Here is a 21,984-nt window from a genome sequence, read left to right as displayed (position 1 = left end):
AAAGGAAGACAGAATATTTAAATTTAGAATCCCAAAAAAATATTCATATTCCATTAATAAAACAATTTAATACATTATTAATAAACTCATAATTACACGTCGTACCGTACCTATAAAAATTAAATTCTTTAAAGCGTTTACATATTTTAAACCTAATTTAAAATTAAAACTTATCAAGTTTTTAATGGAAGAGATCTACAATGGCAGCTTGTTTTGTAGATTCCAGTCTCTATGTGGGCAATATAACACTTGAATTAACGAAGATAAATTAAATCTAAAATGTGGCATTTTAACATTATTTTTTAATCCACTTACCAAATTTCTGGCTCCGCCACTAGTCTTGAGCCACTTGTATATCTTTTGTTACAATCCAACATTATAGGATGAATGAAGGAGATATATATGTAGGAAGAAACGAACACTTGTGTAATTGTCCAAAAAGAGGCCCTAGAAGAACTCTCAGCCCTTTGAACATTTCTACAACACACACACACATTTGCAACCACAGTGCATTCACCCAATTCAAAGATCTATCTATCTCCACACACATCTCTCTGTTTCTCTTGCATTTTTTCCAAAGTTTGCTTCCTTTTTTCATTTGTTTCTGAAGCTTCATTGTTCGCCAGTTATCCAAAATGGTATGTTAATTTATTGCAGAACTATATATCTCTTGTTCTGTTTCTTAAATTTTATGTTCTTTCTTTTAATATGTCATGCATGGACAGTTTCTCAAACCCCACCTTATGAGATTTCACTGGATATGTTATTGTTGTATGCATGGACAGTTTGTCTCGCATTTTTTGAACATAAATAGGGAAATATCTTCAAAATTTACGTCGAATTCTCTAACATAAATGACATGATTAGTATTCTCATTTTTATTTAGATATATATATATCCAATACTATTAGGGGTGGATACACCCTTTAGGGTGGGGGTGGCATGGCACCCCCTAGATTGATAATTTTTTAATATGCCTATGTTGCAATTTGCTTAAACTAGGTTAAATATTTGATCCTGCCACTCCCAGTCGCAAATTAGACAAAGGTGTCATGGCTGATAGACACAAGTTTGAATCTATCTTGAACATTTCCGACTCCCATTTTTCTTTGTGCTTTTTAGTTCCTTTGTACCAGTAATTCCCTTTTCGGCTCTCCCAATTTTCTATTTAGCTTTTTATTATTTATATTGTCTTTTCTCTATTCTATTATTTTATCTATGATCTCTAGCGAGAACACACAAATAGAAACTTCAAAATCCCTTAAATTAAGTGTTTTTCTTAATCTCAAATCTGTGAGTATTTAAATCAAAAAAACTTGGGTTTCAATGAGAATTTTGGATTGAGATCAAAATTCAATTTATTGTTATTTTTTATAATTTCTTTTGTTTATTACTCCCTCCGTCCATGTTTACTTGCCTATATTTGACTTGGGACACTCTTAATAAGCAATAAATAAAATGAGAAATGAATTGGAGTACTTAATAATAAGGGTAAAATAGGTATAAAATGGTAAATTATGTCTTGGTTTTTTAAATTATACAACTTACAAGTAAAAGTGGACATATATTTTTAGTATAGTGGATAAATAAAAATGGACAGAGGGAATGTATTATAAAAAATTATGTTATTCTATAATTGTTAAATTCAATTTAAATCACCTAACTACTTAAATTGTGATGGAAATTTCGTAAGCATTGCTTAGAAAAAATATGACATTTATGATTTATTTTTGAGAACTTATAGTTTATCTAATTCTACATTTACTTATGGGGTATAATTATGAGTTTTTCTATTATTTTTCTTATTTTGATTGGTGTAATTCCCTTATTGAAGTTGTTATTTTACTTGTGCAAGCTCATTTTTTAATATACATAAAAGATGCAAGCCCCTTGGTGGAAATGTTAATTTTTCCTTGTTGTTAATGGGTGTGATTCCTTGTTTAAGATGTTAATTATGTTCGTTTCTTGATTTTTGAGATGTAATTTTCATATTTGTAAATTAAAAAAAAAAAAGCCGATTAAGTTGACTCGAATAAACTAAAAAGAGATGGACCCGACCCAACACGTTCCTAACAAAATGTACATGGAAGAAAATTATGGCAGCGGACACCTTCAAATCCTAGATCCGCCTCTGAATACTATGATCAAATATTGAATGTAGTGAGTCATGCTGTTATTGGGACTTTTCAACAATCCGGTAGTAACTGTTAAAGATGCTTGACAGGGAATATGAATTATGCGTTCATACTCCTCTTAGTATAATTAACTCTCACGACCTCACATAATCAAAAGGTAGGTAATTTGTAATAAAAAAGTGGAGAAGGTTAGTTGCTACAGGTCCCGTTACATTAAATTCTTTGCAACATATAAACTGCAACCTTTAAGAGAAGCTTATGCCTAATATTTGTCTTGAAATTCTCAAACCAAATCGCTCGAAATTAAAGTATGTACATGGTTAGATTAATGAAGCTTTAATTTGTCTATTGTTTTTTGTTGGCATGCAATTGTGAGTTCCTTTATATGTGGATAGGCGAATTCGGCATCAGGGATAGCAGTGAGTGATGAGTGCAAGCTGAAATTCATGGAGTTGAAAGCAAAAAGGAACCACAGATACATAGTGTTCAAGATTGATGGTCAGCAAGTTGTTGTTGAGAAGGTTGGTGGTAATCAAGAGACTCATGAAGATTTCGCTAACAGCTTGCCTGCCAATGAATGTCGCTATGCAGTTTTTGACTATGATTTCACTACTAATGAAAATGTCCAGAAGAGCAAGATCTTCTTCGTTGCTTGGTACGTGCACGCTTCCTACAATTTTTTCTTACTAATTCATGTCATGATGAATCACCAACATCTTATGTTCAAAGTATGCTTGTAATTTCACATAGATTGCTGCATTTCACGAATCTTTTTGCTGTCTCTAGTTTTGATGATCTAATCCATTTCTGATAGTACTAGCTTTTATTCCTAGAAGGTTATTGCCATTAGGTATCAAAGTATGAAAGTTATATCAATTTTGAGCCACATTTGATGTGATTTGACAAAATTATTGGGGATGTAGGTCACCAGAAACAGCAAGAGTAAGAAGTAAGATGCTGTACGCAAGCTCCAAAGACAGATTCAGGAGAGAATTCGATGGCGTTCAGGTTGAGTTGCAGGCAACTGATCCAAGTGAAATGAGCTTGGATACCTTCATAGGCAGAGCTCTCTGAATTGTGTGGACACTGTTGGGGCCTTTTATTCAGTCACTAGTAAAAGCACATGTTATAGGCCCTTTTCTAATGGGGTTTTGAGGAATTTTTGTTCATTTACGCTTTCTTGTCTAAGACGTTCAGTTTATATGTCTTTTAAAATTTTGTTTGTACACTATAGATATGATCATGTGTGACAATGTGATGGAATCCTAACTTCAATTATATATTCAGTTCAATTCTTGTTCATATTGTTGTCTTTCCTTTTCCCTGTTCATTTTTTTTTTTTTTTTTTTTGTAGATTCTGTGAACTGTCAAATATTTGGTATTCTGTAAATGAAATCCAGTATTCACATAGATACTGTTTTGGAAGTTCTGAAGTAGCTGGGATTAAAGATCAAAAGTTATTTTACATTTTCAAGAAAATGGTGTAAAATCCAGGATTTCAGTAATCTAGATTCATTTCACTAAACGAAGTTCAGCTTATTTAAGGTTGATCCTAATCACAGAAAGTTTCTTCTTTAATTATGTCAAGATTTTGGAGAGTGTTATTTTATTTTGAAAATTCCACTCTACTTTTTATCTGCTCTGTATTGCAAAAGAAGGTAGAACATTGATATACAGACCAAGAATCAAAAGATATGATTGTTATCTCAAAATTTAAGCTAGATTGTTAATTTGAGGATATAACCAAGAAAGCTTCATACTGGAAGTTTTCTCAACTTCAGTTAAATCTTGGATTAGGAGGGAAAATTTTATAATTATGAGTGCTGATGCACCAAGGGATGTTTCTTTTCCTATGCCACCCACATCTGTCTCTCCAGAATTTTCTATTTCTTATCGAACTAGGGTATACCTCATAGAAGGATTAGTATATTTCCAGACACTCCATTATGGAAATGTGTCGAATTTTCAGTTTAATCCTTCAAGTCCATGAAAGTTGATTGCACAATATCTATGGAACAAATGAGCATTTCTCTATATAGATTGACATCGGAGAAATAAAGAACAATAATTTTCTGTCATATATATCTTGATGAAACTGATTTGAAGTGCTTCAAAAGTGTCTTCTTTCCTCACTTCTGAATTTAGGCAAAATGTTCAACATTGATAGAAAAATAGCTTAAGCAAATACTATGTCCCTCATGTGGGAAGTTTCAAATACTTTGAGTTTCTTCCCACAGTTCAACTTGCCTCCTTAGATTCTCTTTTCTCTCGACAAAATCTTGGAGGTCTGCTGGGCTCAGGGGAGGGGGCATGGTGCATGGCTTTGAAGATGAAACATTATTAACCATAGAATGTACCCTAAACTTCTTTCTTATTCCTTTTGATGAGCAAATCAATGTATCGGAGCATACTTCAACAGCTTCTCTAGGCACAGTGGGTTGATACTTCAAAAGCTTGGCATATTCAGACAAGAGATGAAACATGTAGTCGTAAATATACTTCATTTGTAGCTCCTCATGTACAAATTTACTCCCTGCTTTTCCAATTTCTTGTGCCTATTGAAACTCAGCATGCTTGAACATTAGATTATAAACTAATTAATGTAACAGAGGATTAGCATTGTCGTATATATAGAATGTCACCTTTTCTGCATTCTTATTGCCCCAGTCTACTGCAAACTTGATGGATTTGCATTTGTCATTCTCATTTATTGGCCAGTAATGGATTGTTGGCAGCAAACTCCTTGTGAAGAAATCATAGTAGTGGGGATTTATGAGTAGAGCCACAGAATCACAGGCTAAAATGTACTTTTGACTCACTGACCATGCAAGCCCTTCAACATAAATCTTGTATCTGTCCCATCATGTCAATTCCGGGAGGAAATTGGTTCAACAGAAATGAGTAAAGGACAATTCAGAGGCTTGAAGATACGAAATATTCAGGAAAAAAAAAAGGGGTCTAGTTTAAAGGCATTCTGAGGTTGCCTGCATACCTGTGAGTGCATTGACTGGCTAAATCTGAAGTTTTATAGCCTTGTCTACGTTCAAGAGCCCATTGCTGAAAAGGGTCAATATCAGCTTAGTAAAAATAGCTTATTATGAAATAATGTTTGAAATTTCAGCATTGTGAACTTAAAGTTTGCAAGGTAAGACCTAAAGTCACGGTTTCAAGCTGTGAAAACAACTTCTTGCTGAAATGTAAGGTAAGACTTCGTACAGTAAACCCAAAGTAGTCTGGCTCTTCCGCGGATCTCACACTTATTGAGAGTTTTGTGCACCAGGCAGGTGGCAACCCTTTTATTGTGAACATTGAGTTTGCATCTATTAAGGCATTTCAAAGCTCCTTAACTGTTGAAAAACTGAGGCAGAGGTTGACACTTACCAAGCCATAAATTCGAGCATTCCAGTCCTGCTTCTTAGAGACATTGCACTTCACAAGGTCACGTCGTGCTTCGCCCAATAATGAGTTCCCTTTCCAATAAGCATAAGGCTCCCTTTCTGTCCACTTAATCATCTCATTGCTTTGCTGCAAATCTTTTCTCAAGTTCTCCCATGGAGTTATGTTGAGTTCTGGCCTGCACTAGTACCAAAACAAACCATTTTAAATACAAATCAACAGATATTAATTCAACTTAGTATTGGCTTTGAAATTGAAAAGATAAGAATGTTTACCAACCCCAAAAGGACCAATCAGGGAAAACAATGTCGAAACTCGAATCGTTTCCACAGTAGTGAAACAATGGTGGTGGAATTGAATCCTTTGATTTTCCATAATCACTTTTTTGTGTTACTGGTTGATCACCACATTCGAAAACAAAATCTAAATCTGGTAGCATGCCAGGGTAAAATTTAAGAAGTTGCAATATCCCCCACAATGTAACTATGTCCCTTTTTTGGAAAGTTGGTTTGTACTTCTCAAAATACACTCTTCCATTTACTATGACTATTCTAAAATGGGCTACTTCTCGAGCTCTTTCTACCATTTCTCGTGTTATCCCCGTGTCCTGCCATGGCCTTAAATCTTCGTGAATCCATTGAAAGTATTTGGGGCAGGACTCAGATGATGAAATGAATTTAGGCTCGTTTGGTAATGTTTGCGTACACTTTATCGAGCAAGAAACTTCAGGGAAAAGATCAACTTTATTACTATTCTGCAAGGATCCTGTATCGACAGACTGGAAAAAAAAAAAAAAAAAAAAAAGGTCACTATACATGAGAAAAGGATTAATTTCTGGATCACTGAATTACTGTCTTTGTCACATTAAAGTGGTTGAACTATGTGTGAATTATTAAGAAAAACACAAATCACCAGAATATCAAAATTCAGGTCGAGTTATGATACGTTAGAATTTTTTTAAAAAGAAGAGATTGTTAGAGCAGGTACTTACTATGTCCATCCATTGAATTGTTAGTGCTAAAATGGATAGAAGAATGAGAAAGAATGCAATAGTGCTTTTGATCCAAGGAGTCTTACGCTGCCTTCCAGTCATTCCAAATGGTTTTTTATGCAAAGCTGAAATCTGGATGGAAATTACAGAATTTTATAAGCTATGTATTCTTTATTTCAGGCTAGAAATACCATATGATATTTCAAGCCTTAATCTCATATTTACCTAACAAAAAATAGCTTAATAATTTTCACTAGTGAAAGACACTGAAAGATGCATTAGTGGTGTCGACTTCATGCCCCTTCTTAATTTGTTTGTTACTTTTCCTGATAAATCTGGATCGACAAAGAAGAATTTAATGGTTGGTTGAGATTTTTTAAACGGAAAAGGGTCAAAATTACCCCCGAACTTTGAAAAATAGTTCATTCATACCCTTCGTTATACTTTAGGGTCAATTATACCCTTATGTCTAGTGGCTGCCACGTGGCATCATCCCAGCCCTTCAAAATTATTTTATCCTCAAATAATTTTTTACCCACTAAAATAACTCAACCCGACCCGAATTATTTTTTTTTCCAGCAAAACTAATACGGATAATTTTTCCAGCAAAAAAAAAAAATCCGTATTAGTTTGGTTGGAAAAAAAATCTGGACGGATTGGGTTATTTTAGTGGGTAAAAAATTATTTGAGGGTAAAATAATTTTGAAGGGTTGGATGATGTCATGTGGCAGCCATTAGACATAAAGGTATAATTGACCCCATAGTATAACAGTAAGGGTATAATTGTCCCTAAAGTATAACGAAGGGTATGAATGAACTATTTCCCAAAGTTCAGGGGTAATTTTGGCCCTTTTCTGTTTTTTAAACTTGTAGCCTCTTGCGAATTTTTGGCATTTCAAGCCAGGTGCTGAATCTTGATTTCTTTTAGAACTGAGGGTATTGTTTGTGCTCCATAAGAAGAGCAACATTTAGTGGAAAATAAATGGCTCTAGAGTCTAGAGTAGTAATACAAAGTAAGGATTCTCTTAATTCTGGTTGTTCGAATTTCATAAAAATGGGGAATTCCTTTGGAATGTCTTTCATTACCTCTTGATGCAAGGTTAAGAATAAATAGCCACACTTTATTTTCTGATATAAAGGTTGGATTCCATTTCTCTATATCTATTTATAATCTATTTGAAATATATTAGAGGTCAAAATTCGAACTGCAATACATACTCAAATCCTAGTAACACTAACACTACTATTTAATTTGACCTTTATTAATCCCCTTAAACTTGGTAAACGTGTATTTCAACACTTTAGGATGATAACAAGAATGATAAAAATTATATGAATTAAACTTTAAAAGAAAGTGACTTTAGGTGACTAAACACCTTAGTATCTTTTCACTCACCTCCTAAAATTGAAAGGAAGAAAGAATCCCTTTTGTATCTCAGTAATATTTCTTCTTAAATTAGTTCAATAGTTTCCCATCTTTGTCAGTCTCAAGTTCTGGTCTTTCTATTTCCAAGTCATAACCAACAATTTTGTTTTCCATTTTCTAAAGTTGTAGTAATAGGAAAAGAAAAGAAAGTAGAAAAACAGTGATGTAAAGGTAGTCTAATAAAGAAGCACACACACACACACACATTGAACTTGCGTTTGAGTTGTATCAAAAGTTACAAAACTCTAATTGGAAGTTAATTACTTTATTAAGATGAGAGGTTGAAGAAGGTGTACATAACAATACATAAAGTTAATTTCTAAAATACAAGTACAATATACATTATCTAAGTTGCATATATAAAAGGTCCCTATTGCTTCTTGTTTGGGTTGCTCCAATAATACTCATTCTCCCATGCCTCCACTTGCTGTGTGGCTTTTGTCTTTTGTTCAACAAATGATTTGAGTTCTTGAGGATCATAAGGTGGAGGTAGTCTGCATGGATTTGTATAGCTTGGAGATTTCTCTAAGCCTTCTTCCATGAACTTTCTCCAAATACCTTCTGAAGGGCATGCCAATGATTCTGAACATATTTCAACTGCCTCTGCTGGAACTTTTGGTTCAAACTTGAGCAACTTTGCATATTCATTCAGTAAATGGAATATGTAATCAAATATATATTCCATCTTCATATCTTCATGAATGAAATGGCTTCCTGCCTTCCCTATGGCCTCTGCCTGTCATGATGTTAAAAAACATAGTTAAAAGAATGAGTCATTATTAAATGAGTTTAAGTTTTATTGACTGCCAGCATAAAAGATACTTCCCTGGTTCCATTTTTGAAATTGTCATAGTTACTAAAACAAATTAACTCAAAATATTTGTCGTTTTAGAAAATTAAAATATAATTTTTTTTTTTACATTTTGCCCTTAGTAATATTAGTTGTTCTTGAAAGCAAAAAATATTAATTACATAACATAGAAAATCTAAATTTGAAGAGCCAAATATGTGAATTGATGGAGAAGACACATAAATAAAAATGAACATTTATTAAAGAGAAATTAATGAGGAGAAAGATTAAAAATACAAATAAGGAAAAATTAGTCAAAAAATAAGAATAATGGAAGGGCAAACATGACAACTACGAAGGACCGGAGGGAATATTAGGACATAAGAAAACCATACTAATGCTCAGATTAAAGCATATGATAGGACGTCCTGCAATAATAAGTGGTTCATTAGCCTGAAATATGAGACAGATAACCTACTAGTTAAATTAAACTTAATAGTGTAATACAGAATTTTTTATACTGTTAGTTTGTATAGGTTTAATTTGGAAGTGTAAAAATACCTTATCGGTGTGATTGTTGCCCCATTGAACAGCAAACTTGAGGGACCTACATTTATCATTGTCTCGAATGGGCCAATAATGCTGCTGTGGAATCATCCCTCTCATGAAGAAATCATGGAAACGAGGTCTCATGTATAATGTTGGTGAATCGCAGGCCAAAATGTATTTTTCACTCACTGACCATGCCCATCCTTCCACATATATTTTATATCTGCAATTAACCCAACAAAATTTTCAACCTCCAATCTACACACCCCAAAAGAACAGCTATTTTCCTCTTTAGTTTCATGTTCCTTTTTTTTTTTTTTTTTTTTTTTGAAGGAGACTAGCTATGGCCATACCTATGGGTGCATTGCTTTGCAAGATCTGATTCCTTGTATCCCTTTTTGGATTGATCAATCCAGTCCTGAGGATTTATCATTAAACAATGAACTGTGTTAGCACTTTGTAATCAGCAGTCAATTAATGAAAATACAGTTTCTTGGCATAAAATTAAGAAGCAAAACCATTTTATAGATTATGAATAGAAAGTAATTAAACTGATTTAAGATAAGACTTTATCTAAAAAAAATCATATAATAAACAAAATGAAAGAGGGAAAATAAAAAGTTATCATTGACAAATGGACGGTTAGGCTTGAATTTGAACATCTCAAAATGTGTTGAATCAATAAATGAGTCATTGCTCAATCCTGCCCACAACTTAGTCGAGCAGAGATGGTTGAATTAAAATGGCCTAAATTCTAGTTCGCCCAACTCTTATCGAGTTTCTATTTATTTGTTTGTTTTCTCATAATTGATTTAATTACAAAAAAATAATTAAAAAAATTCTTCTTTATTATAGCTATGTATAAATATAAAAAAAAAAAAGATTTTCAATAAAATATTTTGACAAGGTTTCTCATTGGTCGGCTTGAGCTACATATTTAGCCCAAATCAGCTCAACTTTTACATACGACTTTTTACACATTTGACCACCAGTCAAAAATAATTTTAGCGCTAGCCAATATAAAAAAAAAAAATTGTTATGTATAAAATATGTATATTTTCTTAATATTATAATTAATATGTAAACATATATATTTCCTGCCTATAATTTTAGTGGGCGATTGTATAGTGTAAATTCCCTTTTAGATATATGAATCTAAATGGGTCAAAATATGCATTGAGTTAACAAATGTACGGGTAAATGAATCGTCCAAATTAATTTGGATGGACTAGATAGATCATAATGTAAATTTGGAGAAAACAATGGCAGTAGGTACAAACCTGGACGTACAAGAGAGTATCGAAGTTCTGTTTGTCGGTAATATTGCACTTCATGAGATCTTTTCTGATTGGAGAAACATGGGGATTTCCCTTCCAATAAGCAAGGGGCACCCTATCCTTCCATTTTGATATTTTATTACCTTCTTTTATATCCTTAATCACACTTCTCCATGGCTTTATATTTGTCTCGGCCCTACAAAAAATTAATCATGTTCTAATTAGTCTATGTCCGATTTTTAAGCAGCCTCAGAAGTCATTTTTTCCTTGATAGGAACACACGCAACGCAAATATAGAAGTCGACATTTTCTTGTACAGTATGAATTTTGTATTCATAAATTTTGCCAGCAAGGTTAGGGCAAAAATAAATTCTGACACATGATCAAAGTCATATCTGATAAATAATTGGAACTTTGGAAGACTTTAACCAAAACTCAGTCGTTTACGTCAAACACTCTACCATGTCTCGTTTCTCAAGCAAGAACATGATTTTATGAAATCAGGGTGTTGGGTTATGTGAAATTGTCTTTTTCCGTGACAAGATCTGTATAATTGAGTTTTCAAAAGAAAAAAGCCAAGGGACAAAATTTCCTCTGAAAGATGTAATATCTTTAAGAGATTACGCGACTTTAAGACAAAAGGGAAGACATAATTAATTGTTTAAGAAAAAAGAAGAAGAAACATTTTACACAACTTTTAAGAGGTTACTTGTGTAAAATCTTGAACACCATAATCACACTGGATTAGCTTAAAGAAAATTAAAGAGTAAAATTTTAAGATGTGAAAATTATCAGCAGTCTGTAAAGTTTTATGAAATAACTGTACGTTGGTAACAAAGCAGTTAGGGAATTTTAAAAGATACTCCCTTTGGTTCTGTTGAATCTGCCACTTTAGTCAGAATTTTTATCCAAAATGCATTAGTTCCTTTTTATGAATTCCGCCCTTACTACTCTAAGAAGTCATATATTCAGTAATTAGTTACTCATTTAAGTAAAAAGTAATGGCAATTTAGTCAAATACAACTTATACCTAGGTGTGTCAAAACCTTAAACGACAGATAAAAATCAGTTGCAAAATAGTTGAGGGTAAAGGAAGGTTACCAGCCCCAAAATGACCAATCTGGGAAGACAATATCCAAACTATGCCAATCTGAACAGTAGCGGAATAACGGTGGTGGACCGGAGTTATGTTTTCGATAATCCTTCGATCGGACGACCGGTCGGTCATCCGTAGAAAACATGATCTCCAAATTAGGTAATTTCCCAGGATACCACCTTAAGAGTTGTACAATTCCATACATAGTGTACAAATGTCTAGTCTGAATAAAGTTCTTGTTGTTATATTTCTCAACATAAATTTTTCCATCCAATATAATTAATCTGAAATGTGCATGCCCTTTGCCTTTCTCCAACATTTCCCTAGTGATTCCCGTCTCCTTCCATGGCTTTAAATCTTCATGAATCCATCTAAAATACTCGGGACATGTTGAGTTATTAGGGTTAAAGGGTTTGTAGGAAGTAGGGTAGTTTCTTGGGCATGTATTGGACTGATTCCATGCAGCACAATCCAAAGGGAATTCAAGAATTTGCTGGGGTTGGATTGTTGGGGTAATTGCTACTTTTTTATATGAATCACCAGTGTATTTTGTCTGCATAAATTTAAAGAAATTAAATTACACAAACTCATTGGAAATTTTAAATAAGCTTTTACTTTTGCAGTACTTAAAGAGGCATATGCATTTATTTCCATAAATAAAACTGATCTGGGGTGCAGTGGTACAAGCATACTTGACTGATATATAGAATAGCTATTTAACGTAATTTACATGTCTACATTAAAATGATATACAAGAGTTGGTACGATCAGTAAAATGATCGAGGACTCTGTTTTTTTTTGGGGGGGGGGGGGGGGGGGGGGGGGCTGAACAATGATCAAGGACTCAAGGTACACATCAATAAGTTAATTCAAGTGCCGTCGTTATTTTTTTGTAAAAAGGTAATTCATATTGATATGTAAAGGAGAATGGACTATGCTATATTGACTTACAAGATCAAACCATCCGGTCAAGGACAAGACAGAAACTAGGAGAAGAAAGAAGAAAAGCAGCAATGATGTGGTTATGGTTGCTGTAGTTTTCTTCCTCACATATTTCCATTTTGCTGTCACCACTGAGTTCTTTTTGAAAGCTGGCCTTAGCCAGAATTCATTCATCAACTTCTCTTTCTTCTCTTTCATGATTACCTGTACAACTTATAGTTATCAAAATTGACTTTAAACAAAACTTTAGAAGATTTTTTTGTGCTTCCTTTCCTTCAAAAAATTCAAGAAAATATCAGTTTTCACAACCCATCACATAGAAAGTTCTCTTTTTCTTTTGTGTGTGTGTTTGGGTGAAGGATGCTGTGTCTGTGAGGGGAAAAGAGCTGGTGTTTTCACAAGAACTGAGTATGTATTAATATATAAGTAATTAACTTACCAAATTAATGGCTTTAAGAAGGAATCAAGAGAAATAATTAATGAGAATAAAGTATTAGTCCTCACATGTGTCATGGGGTTAATTTCTGAGTTGAAACTGACAAAATGGAGAAGCCTCGAGTTTCTTATTCGAGTGTTGAAGAATATAATAGTAACACACAATTAAGACCCGCAAGTTTATGCTTTGTTTGCCGTTTATGTAAGTTAGTCTTTAATTTGAAAATAAACTTCCTCACCAAACTTCAAAGAAATATGTGCCTGCTAGCTATAGGGTACGCAGAATTAAGTCTTGATTGATGAGTATACGATTGAAGTATGACTCAGCCCAAGTTGATGCTATGGACCTATCATTCTAAAGGAAAATGATGCAACCTCAGGCAAGTTTAGTCGGCAGTGGACTTTTCACAAAAAAACAAAAAATTGGACTAAGTTATGTTAAAAAATTCTTGTGAATTACCTTCAGTGCGACTAGACCCGTCAACCGGTTTAACCTGAACCGGACCGGTAACCGGTTACGGAACCGGCCGGTTTCCGGTTAAAAAACTGGAACCGGCCACCGGTTCCGGTTTACCGGTTTGAAACCCCAAACCGGAACCGGTCCGGTTCAAAGTGTCCAAAACCCCTTTTTTTTTGTATTATATATATATATTATTATAATATTTATTAGTATATTGTAGGTATATTTACATATGTTATACAAGTTTATAAGTAAAGTTTAAATATTTACTGACTAACAGGCTAACAGCAAGTCAGCAATACAGAATATACGTGTATACATATATATATTAAGCTATATGCTTAAGTTATAGTGTTATACTACATATACCTAAAATATAGTAAGAATATACATATATATATATATATATATATCAATATACTTAGGTTATATAACTTATATATATATATATATATATATATATATATATATATATATATATATATATATATATATATATATATGTTTAAGTATACTATATATACTTATAACTTATGTTATTTATAGCTTAATTTTTTTCTAAGTTTATAAATTCGTATATACGTATACATATATATATACCTAAAAAATAGTAAAAATATACATATATATATCAATATATGTATCATGTATTATAGTAAGAATATACGTATATATATCAATATACTTAGGTTATATAACTTATATATATATATATATATATATATATATATATATATATATATATATATATATATATATATATATATAAGTTATAAGTATACATAGTATACTTATAACTTATATATTATAACTTATGTTATTTATAGCTTAATTTTTTTCTAAGTTTATAAATTCGTATATACGTATACATATATATATATATATATATATATATCTAAAAAATAGTAAGAATATACTTATATATATCAATATATGTATCAATATACTTAGGTTATATAACTTAATATATATATATATATATATATGTTTAAGTTATATATAACTTATATATATGTATAACTTACATATATATATATATATATGTTTAAGTTATACTTATAGTATACTATACATATATTATAGTATTGGTGTGGATTAAAATGAAAATGAAGAAGGGTTTATATAGGGGTGGGGGATGGGTTAAAGTGTTAAAAAAAAGTTTGGGGGGTTAAGGGGGCCAAAAATTAAGTTTATGACCGTTTGGCAACGGCCATTTTTGCAAATGGACCGTTGCCAACGGTCCATTAACGGACAAAGTTCAGCCAGCAACGGCTATAATTTTAAAAAAAAATTATTTCACCTGTTTAACCGGTTTTACCGGTCCGGTTCCAGTTTTACCGGTTTAACCGGTTCCGGTTTCAAAAAAATCGAAACCGGAACCGGTAATATTAGACGGTTAACCGGTTTTACCGGTCCGGTTACCGGTTTGAACCGGTTAAACGGAACCGGTTGACGGGTTTAAGTGCGACTCGACTATTTTTGGAATATTTATTAGGGAAAAGGGTCAAAAATACTTCTCCTGTCATTAATGTTTTCAAATATATCTCTGTCTTAATGGAAATCCGCAACATAACTCAATTTCAATTTTAAACCGCTCCATTTAAAACTGACCCAACTACATAAAAAACCCGTATGTGACCAACTTGTTCATGGGTCCTATATATGGAGCCACTAGGCACAGGAGTGGGCAACCCATATGCGTTTTTTATTTAGTTGGGTCGGTTTTAAATGAAGCGGGTTTAAAAATGAAATCGGGTTATGTTGCGAATTTCCGTTAAGACGGGAGTATATTTGAAAACTTTAATGATGAAAAGGATATTTTTGACCCAAAATTAGTTCAGATGATATTTTTAACCCTTTTCCCAAAGCAGAGGGACACTTTTAACCCTTTTCCCTATTTATTAGCTAGTTTCTTCCATCACATGTAATGGTTAATTTTATCCACTAAAACTTAAGCAGATAAAAGATACTAACATATTGATATTGATTCATTTAATCTTTACTAGGATTTGAACACTAATTAATGTCCCATAGTTTTTAACCCACTTCTCGCCGATGCAAGATTCAATCCGTGTTAGGCCCCGCCTTACCTACCCCCTATTATTACCTTTTTTTTTTTTGTGGGGAATGTTCTTCAAAGACATTGGTCTTTAATTTTTGTCCCTCAAATGGGTGGTCTTTAATTTTTATCCCTCAAATTAGTGGTCTTTAATTTTTATCCCTTAAATTGGTGGTCTTTAATTTTTTGGTTTTTGCTAAAAAAAAAATGGTTCCGAGTTCGAACCCCCATTTAGTTAAAAAAAATAAAAAAATCACAAGGTAGAGTTTTGATTCGTCTCAAACTCTGCCTTAAGGCACAGTTTGAAACTCTGCCTGATCAGGTAGATTTTGAGGCAAACTCTGCCTTCAGATAGAGTTTTGCCTTCAGGCATGGCAAAACTCTACCTTTAAGTAGAGGTTTGCGTTAAGGCATTTTTTTTTATTCAGTTGAAATTTTGTAAAACTTTTCCTTAAGACCTAGCTTTTTCCCTAATAGACCTAATTTTGCTGCGAAACTCTGCCTTGCAAAATTCTTTTTTTTTTTTATTGAGCCGGGGTTTGAACCCAGGACCTGACTATATTAGGCGAAGGATAAAAATTAAGGGGAAAGATCACAGATGCCCCCTCAAACAAAAAAATTACCCGTCTATACCCTCATTACTTATGTACCCGCAGAAAAAATTAAAAATATTTACCTGAGATGCCCCCAAGTTACCCCTAGTTATGATTCCAAAATGGTATATAAATATATTAAGATGGTATCATGGAAGATGCTTCAGTCCTTATCTTGGTCCTCCGTGATACCATCATGGTATATAAATATACTGAGACGGTATTATGGATGATCATGTTCGTATACCGTGATGGTATCATGAAGAACTGCTTCATTCCTTCAATGAAACACTCCTCTATGATACCATCGTCTTATATACATATACGGTGATGATATCATGAAGGACTGCTTCAGTCTTTCAATGAGACACTCCTCAAGATCATGATACCATCATGGTATATAAATATACTGAGATGGTATCATGGAGGACTGTTTCAGTCCTTCTCTTAGTCCTCGATGATACCATCGTGATATATAAATATACTGCGATAGTATCACGAAGAGGAAGGGGTTTGGCCGAGGGGTATGCGGGATAAATACTTTTAATTGGTGTGGGTAGAAGCGAAAATAGTTTGGGAGGGAGCATGAACAGATAAATATTTTGTATTTTAGGGGCAATTAGTGATGTTTTCCCAAAAATTAAAGACCACCAATTTGAGGGGCAAAAATTAAAGACCAGTGCCTTTGAAGGGAAATCGTGCAAATGACCCCTTATTATGGGGCCTAAAGTACGATAGCAACAGTCATAGGGAGTAACTAATGTGACAAATTTAGGTGTTTTAGTTCTTTTATTAGTGCCATACATTTAGAAGTCCTAGATACAATTCCATCAAATCCCATATGATTATTATACAAACAGTGTTCTTTTTTTCTTTTTGCTTTTCTTTGTGGGGTTTGCGTATAACTTATTCGTCATCCAGTGTTTACACAAATTCAATGAATACGTAGCACAATGTCCTCACCTGTATTGTTATCACCCAACCTTTGTTAACCCTGATAAATTAATATAGTTTGGTGTAAACACCAATACCTAATATCCAACTTAGGAAAATGGACCTTATTCAAGTAACCAATATCCAACTCAGGCAGAGTAATCTGAATTAGATTGCAGCTTAGCCATGACATTTATAAACAACGCTGCCACAAATTATAGTTACAAAACCTCAAACTAAGCATTATCTTGAAAGATTATCCTATCTCAATATTCAAAAGATCTATAACTATTTGATGTTCATGAATATCTTGTGGGATTAACGTCATGTTTTAACTCATGTTTGTAGTGAAGGTGAGTATAAGCATGACTTCAAACTAGATAATTGAATGAAAATGCAGAATATACCCCCTCTTTCCGAACAAACGAAATAATTGTGAACTAAATGTAAGTTTCATGCAGTATAGAATATTGTGAACGTGGCATTTTAATTGTGAAATTTTTTTTACTGAATATATATGATTAACAGTATTTTTTTTTATATCTATAGTAGATATTGAATCATTTCTATTCTTCGAATGTTACTTTTTTATAATTTGAATCCCCTAAAATTTCTGGCTCCGCCCTTTATGCTAGTGTGGTATCTTTTATTGCAACTAGAGAAGGACTTGGTCAATTTTATTGCAACTAGAGAAGGACTTGGTCAATGTGCTAAGAAGTTACTTAAAGAGCCCATTTAGAATTTGGACGGATTTCTCTGAAGTAATTTTAAAGCAGATTAGCCTGGTTAAGTAACTTTTAGTGAGAACTAAGCAATTCAATTAGGGTAGAAGTAAACTATAAACAAGTGATTACGCCTCAATTAGAGATTAACTAAGAATCTGACTTTCATAAAGTGACACTGTGCAAAGTTTGTCATTAAGCAACATCACGATTACAACATACTTTCACATGGATGACGCATTAACTGTAAAAAATTCATTGTGAGATGAGTCTTTCAGAACAAGGCACAAACGTTGACAAGAAAACCAAAAAGGTTGTCCGATGATAACAACTATACAATTTAAACTACACAAACATATGCAACAATAATACGCTGCTTTAATTGTACTGTCAAATATATATGGCTAATAAAATGAAAACTCTGCTTCAAATACGGCCCATGTCCATGTACACTTCAAAGTCCAAAACTGCAAAAGCATTCACAGATCAACTTATGTCCCAGCAAGGCTTATAACTGGAGTTTGTTTGGAATCTCTACCCAAATAACCGGATGTCGGTTTTACTGTTTACTTTTTCTAGCCGGTGTATATATATTATGTAAAGAGTATACATGATTATACATATATTACATATGGATTATGCATATATTATACATCCGCCAACTGTTGTTAGTTTAAGCGGTATGGTGAACGAGTATTTAGATTAATTTTTCTTTTTGTTTCAACTGAAAATGATATGCAAATTAAGCTCCTTGATTGTAGTACGGCAATAACTAATATATTAGGATTTTAGAGCGCGCAAATTAACTATATATTCGACAAGTTTCGCCATAATGCTAATCCTATGACGAATCCATCTATCATCATTGATCAAATGTAGATATCAGTTAGTAGTGACAGACTTTCTTCTACAGTTCTATATAAAAAACGAGTACAACTGTAATCTACATTACGAATTAATTGGGCTTTGAGCGAGTAGTCTTTTTGACTTTCTATTGGGTCACAACTCTCAGTGGTCATTACTCCTGTGATGCAGAAGAACCAAATGTGAAGTTTTGCAACAAAAAAAAATTCATGTGTAAAAAATAACGATGATATTATCGGGGTAAAAAAATATGTGGTTGAATTAATTATATGCAGGGAGATTAAAATGAATTAAATTTTAGATGAGTTCAAATGTCTAAGGGGCTATCTATATATTAAGCTATAAGAGATCCAAGAAAAGAAAAGTGTGGCACGATCGAACACATGCACATAATGTTCAATAAATCCTAATTTTACCCAAACGTGGTTCATAAGGTATGGTGTCAGTCTGCAATTGTGCATTTAAATACCGAGCCCCACCAACTACTTCTATCAGCACCTATTGATTTATCTCACTAATTTATCCATGTGGATACGTAGCTAATACTAGTTGGTCCCTATCCCCCAACTGGACATGTACATGTGTCCAAATTCTAGTTATATCATATCAATATTATATTGTATCTGGAATAAATTATCTATATTAAGATAAATAAGAAAAATGTAGAAAATAAATACTCTACTAAACAAGGAGAGAAAGGGTTCCTCTGTAACTCTTTTTTATCAATTATTACCCTCCATTCAGTTGTTTCTAAATCATCATACAAAAAGAATTTTTCTTTTTTATTTAATTTACCTGTCGCGAAACTATATTATTTTTCCATTTAATTAAAATAGAGATATTTTGCTAGGAAAATAAGCTACAAACAATCAAAGTCACATTTTACGAACCACTCATTTAAAATTTTCAATTGATTAGTTTAGTGACAACTACACATTCTGAAAATAAATGGATATGTAACACGTCGTTATTGATCAGGGTTTGGTTTGGACACAGAAACTTATGATGATGTTCTTATAAGATTTTCTTAGCGATATGATTAAAGAGGATAAACACAAAGGTACCAATAAAAAAAGATAAATATATTTCTCATGTTGTAAGAAAGAAGTACACAGTTTCTTATAGCCTGTTTGGTCAAGCTTTTAAAATCAGCTTATTTTAAAAATATTTTTTTTTTAAAAGTACTTTTCAAAAAAATATCTTTGGCGAAAAACAGTTTGTGTTTAACCAATTAATTTAAAAAGCACTTTTGAGCAGCAATTAGTGTTTGGCCAAGCTTTTAAAAAGTGTTTCTATGTGTATTTTTCTCAAAAGTACTTTTTAAAAAAGTGCTTTTGGGCAAAAACTATTTTTTTAGCTTCTGAAAAACTGTCTCTGTTACTCTCTAGAAGTACTTATTTTCTTCCAAAAGTTTGGCTAAACACTTCACTTTTTTTCAAATAAGCACTTATTGAAAAAATAAGTATTTTTTAGAAAAAAATAAGCTTGGTCAAACAGGCTATTAATAGAACTATCAAATGAAAGGGGAAAAATTGGATTCCCTTAGAATTTTTTATAATAATCATAAAAAGACGTTCGGATCCAATTAAATAAAGATTTTTCTGTCTTTTGTTCGAGTATATTTTCTACTATACTATAAGGGGTTGTTTGGTAGACTGTACTAATCAGAATAGTTTTTATATTAAAATTTAGTTCATCCATTACAATGTTTAGTTACACAATTCAATTTAATCATACCTAATACGTGAATTACTTATACATCATAAGGGGACTTATCTAATACCGAGAAAACTAAGGAAATACTTATATCAGGTTTAACTATACCTGAATAAGATCCCTAAAATGACTAAACTACCCCTCAAACCCTTTTCCCAAGTACATGAAATAGAAAATCCCACAAATATTCAACGGTATAATTGTAAACAATATTTTGTACAGTTTTAAATCGAACACAAGCTTAGATTATACATTGTATATCTAATTTTTAATACATTGCATATCTAATTTTTAATACAATGAACCAAATGCTTAATAAAAAATAATCCCAGCATTATTAATACCTCTATTATTAATCCCAGCATTAGTTGTGTTCGTACCAAACAACTAAGAGGGAATAAGCACACATCAGGTCAACATGGCTGCTTGGCTTTTTAGGGGCATTTCCGTCATTTCAGATAAAATGAAATAACATGGTTGGGTGAAAAAGAATCTTATTGTAGCTGTTGCGCAAAATTTAAATTATTTTTGACTTAATTGTCCTTTTACTTGTGTCATCACTCATCAACCATCTCTGTCCTTTTCTGCTACGTGGCATGAAATTGGAAGGCCTTTTCCTTTGTACTTTGCCTCTTCTCTCTCTCTCCTGATATTACACCTTTCACTGACTATGTATTTCTTTCACTTTTTCCCTCTCTGATAATCACACACACGTACAGAATTAGGGCCTGTTTGGAAAGTCACCCAGGTAATTAGAATTGGGTGTAATTACATAATTTGACATATTTATTTGATCAGATAATTATACAGTTAGGTAAAAATTAGGTGTAATTGAGAGGGTATAATTATACTCTTCATTTCTCAAGGGGGGCTGAGAATTGGGTGTAATTATACCCTGTAATTACTGAATTACTTTTTAGTTTATTTCTTGTTAATTTTATTTTAATTTCTTTTCTTTTTTATTTATTTATTATTTTATTTTAATGTCTTTTCTTTTCTAATTATTTTTTTATTTCTATTATTTAATTTCTTTTTTATTTTTACTTTTTAATCATTTGTATTTTTTAAAATATATTTTTATTTTTATAGAATTTATATTTCATTTTCTTTCTTCTCATTCCCAATCTTTACTTCTTGTAGCATGTAATTGCTCATATTTTTTTAAATTTTTTATTTTATTCATTTAGCATAACCATTTTAATATTCTAATTTTTTAAACTACATCTCTTAATATTAAAAAGAATGTTACTTTGAAACTTACTTATGTAACGTTAGAATTTGACATAAGAGTATTATGTTAAAAATATTCTTTCGGATTTTGAATTTAGGTTATATTTTCGATTTTAAAAACATTTGCTTTAGCACTATTGACTTGTTATTTCACATTACATGTTGTTTATTTTTCACTTATAGTTGAAGCATTATTGTCAAACGTTTGAATAGTGTTATGGCATTATATTTATAAATATTATTTTTTTGTCGAACATCCAATCCCATGACGTTCTCACGAAAAAGGTATGCTTTTAATTTTTATAATCAATTAAAATTAAAATATTATTAATTTGAAATTATATATCAATTATTTTTTACAATTAATTAC

The 21,984-nt window shown here is 32.2% G+C and overlaps 3 protein-coding genes across 4 annotated transcripts; 1 reads left to right on the top strand and 2 right to left on the bottom strand.

Moving 5' to 3' along the window:
- The first annotated feature begins 478 nt into the window (after positions 1 to 478).
- On the top strand, positions 479 to 3,435 carry LOC132599996 (actin-depolymerizing factor 12-like). Its single transcript, XM_060313135.1, has 3 exons — positions 479 to 638; positions 2,531 to 2,790; positions 3,059 to 3,435. Exons 1-3 carry the CDS (start codon positions 636 to 638, stop codon positions 3,207 to 3,209), a joined length of 414 nt encoding a protein of 137 aa, XP_060169118.1. The 5' UTR covers positions 479 to 635; the 3' UTR covers positions 3,210 to 3,435.
- Positions 3,436 to 4,190: 755 nt separating this feature from the next.
- Positions 4,191 to 6,818, bottom strand: LOC132599995 (uncharacterized). Its single transcript, XM_060313134.1, has 6 exons — positions 6,523 to 6,818; positions 5,807 to 6,309; positions 5,517 to 5,709; positions 5,128 to 5,192; positions 4,778 to 4,988; positions 4,191 to 4,690 (listed from the first exon to the last, which is right to left on the bottom strand). Exons 1-6 carry the CDS (start codon positions 6,622 to 6,624, stop codon positions 4,346 to 4,348), a joined length of 1,419 nt encoding a protein of 472 aa, XP_060169117.1. The 5' UTR covers positions 6,625 to 6,818; the 3' UTR covers positions 4,191 to 4,345.
- A 1,331-nt stretch (positions 6,819 to 8,149) lies between these two features.
- On the bottom strand, positions 8,150 to 13,250 carry LOC132645597 (uncharacterized). 2 transcript variants are annotated; one of them, XM_060362667.1, is made up of 7 exons: positions 13,107 to 13,250; positions 12,612 to 12,806; positions 11,666 to 12,213; positions 10,568 to 10,760; positions 9,641 to 9,705; positions 9,300 to 9,510; positions 8,150 to 8,684 (listed from the first exon to the last, which is right to left on the bottom strand). In XM_060362667.1, the coding sequence occupies exons 1-7, from the start codon at positions 13,113 to 13,115 to the stop codon at positions 8,319 to 8,321; spliced, it is 1,587 nt and encodes a 528-aa protein (XP_060218650.1). In that variant the 5' UTR covers positions 13,116 to 13,250; the 3' UTR covers positions 8,150 to 8,318. The 2 variants fall into 2 exon arrangements, with proteins under 2 accessions (XP_060218650.1, XP_060218651.1); XM_060362668.1 differs by having other exon boundaries at positions 13,042 to 13,206.
- Between the last annotated feature and the right edge of the window lie 8,734 nt (positions 13,251 to 21,984).

This window comes from Lycium barbarum, chromosome 6 (assembly GCF_019175385.1).
Source record: "Lycium barbarum isolate Lr01 chromosome 6, ASM1917538v2, whole genome shotgun sequence".
Taxonomy (NCBI): domain Eukaryota; kingdom Viridiplantae; phylum Streptophyta; class Magnoliopsida; order Solanales; family Solanaceae; genus Lycium; species Lycium barbarum.
Note: the sequence above shows the minus strand (reverse complement) of the source record. Positions and strands in the feature narration are given on the sequence as shown.

Bases quoted from the DNA above. Each gene is read 5' to 3' on its own strand.
- LOC132599996 (XM_060313135.1), top strand. The intron at 2,791-3,058 runs GTACGTGCACGC...TTGGGGATGTAG, and splicing joins AAGATCTTCTTCGTTGCTTG to GTCACCAGAAACAGCAAGAG.
- LOC132599995 (XM_060313134.1), bottom strand. From the start codon at position 6,624: ATGACTGGAAGGCAGCGTAAGACTCCTTGGATCAAAAGCACTATTGCA. The intron at 6,310-6,522 runs GTAAGTACCTGC...TTTTTTTTCCAG, and splicing joins CAATTCAATGGATGGACATA to TCTGTCGATACAGGATCCTT. The intron at 5,193-5,516 runs GTAAGTGTCAAC...GACCCTTTTCAG, and splicing joins ATGCTCGAATTTATGGCTTG to CAATGGGCTCTTGAACGTAG.
- LOC132645597 (XM_060362667.1), bottom strand. The intron at 12,214-12,611 runs GTAAGTCAATAT...AAATTTATGCAG, and splicing joins TGACCGGATGGTTTGATCTT to ACAAAATACACTGGTGATTC. The intron at 9,706-10,567 runs GTTTGTACCTAC...ATAAATCCTCAG, and splicing joins ATACTCTCTTGTACGTCCAG to GACTGGATTGATCAATCCAA.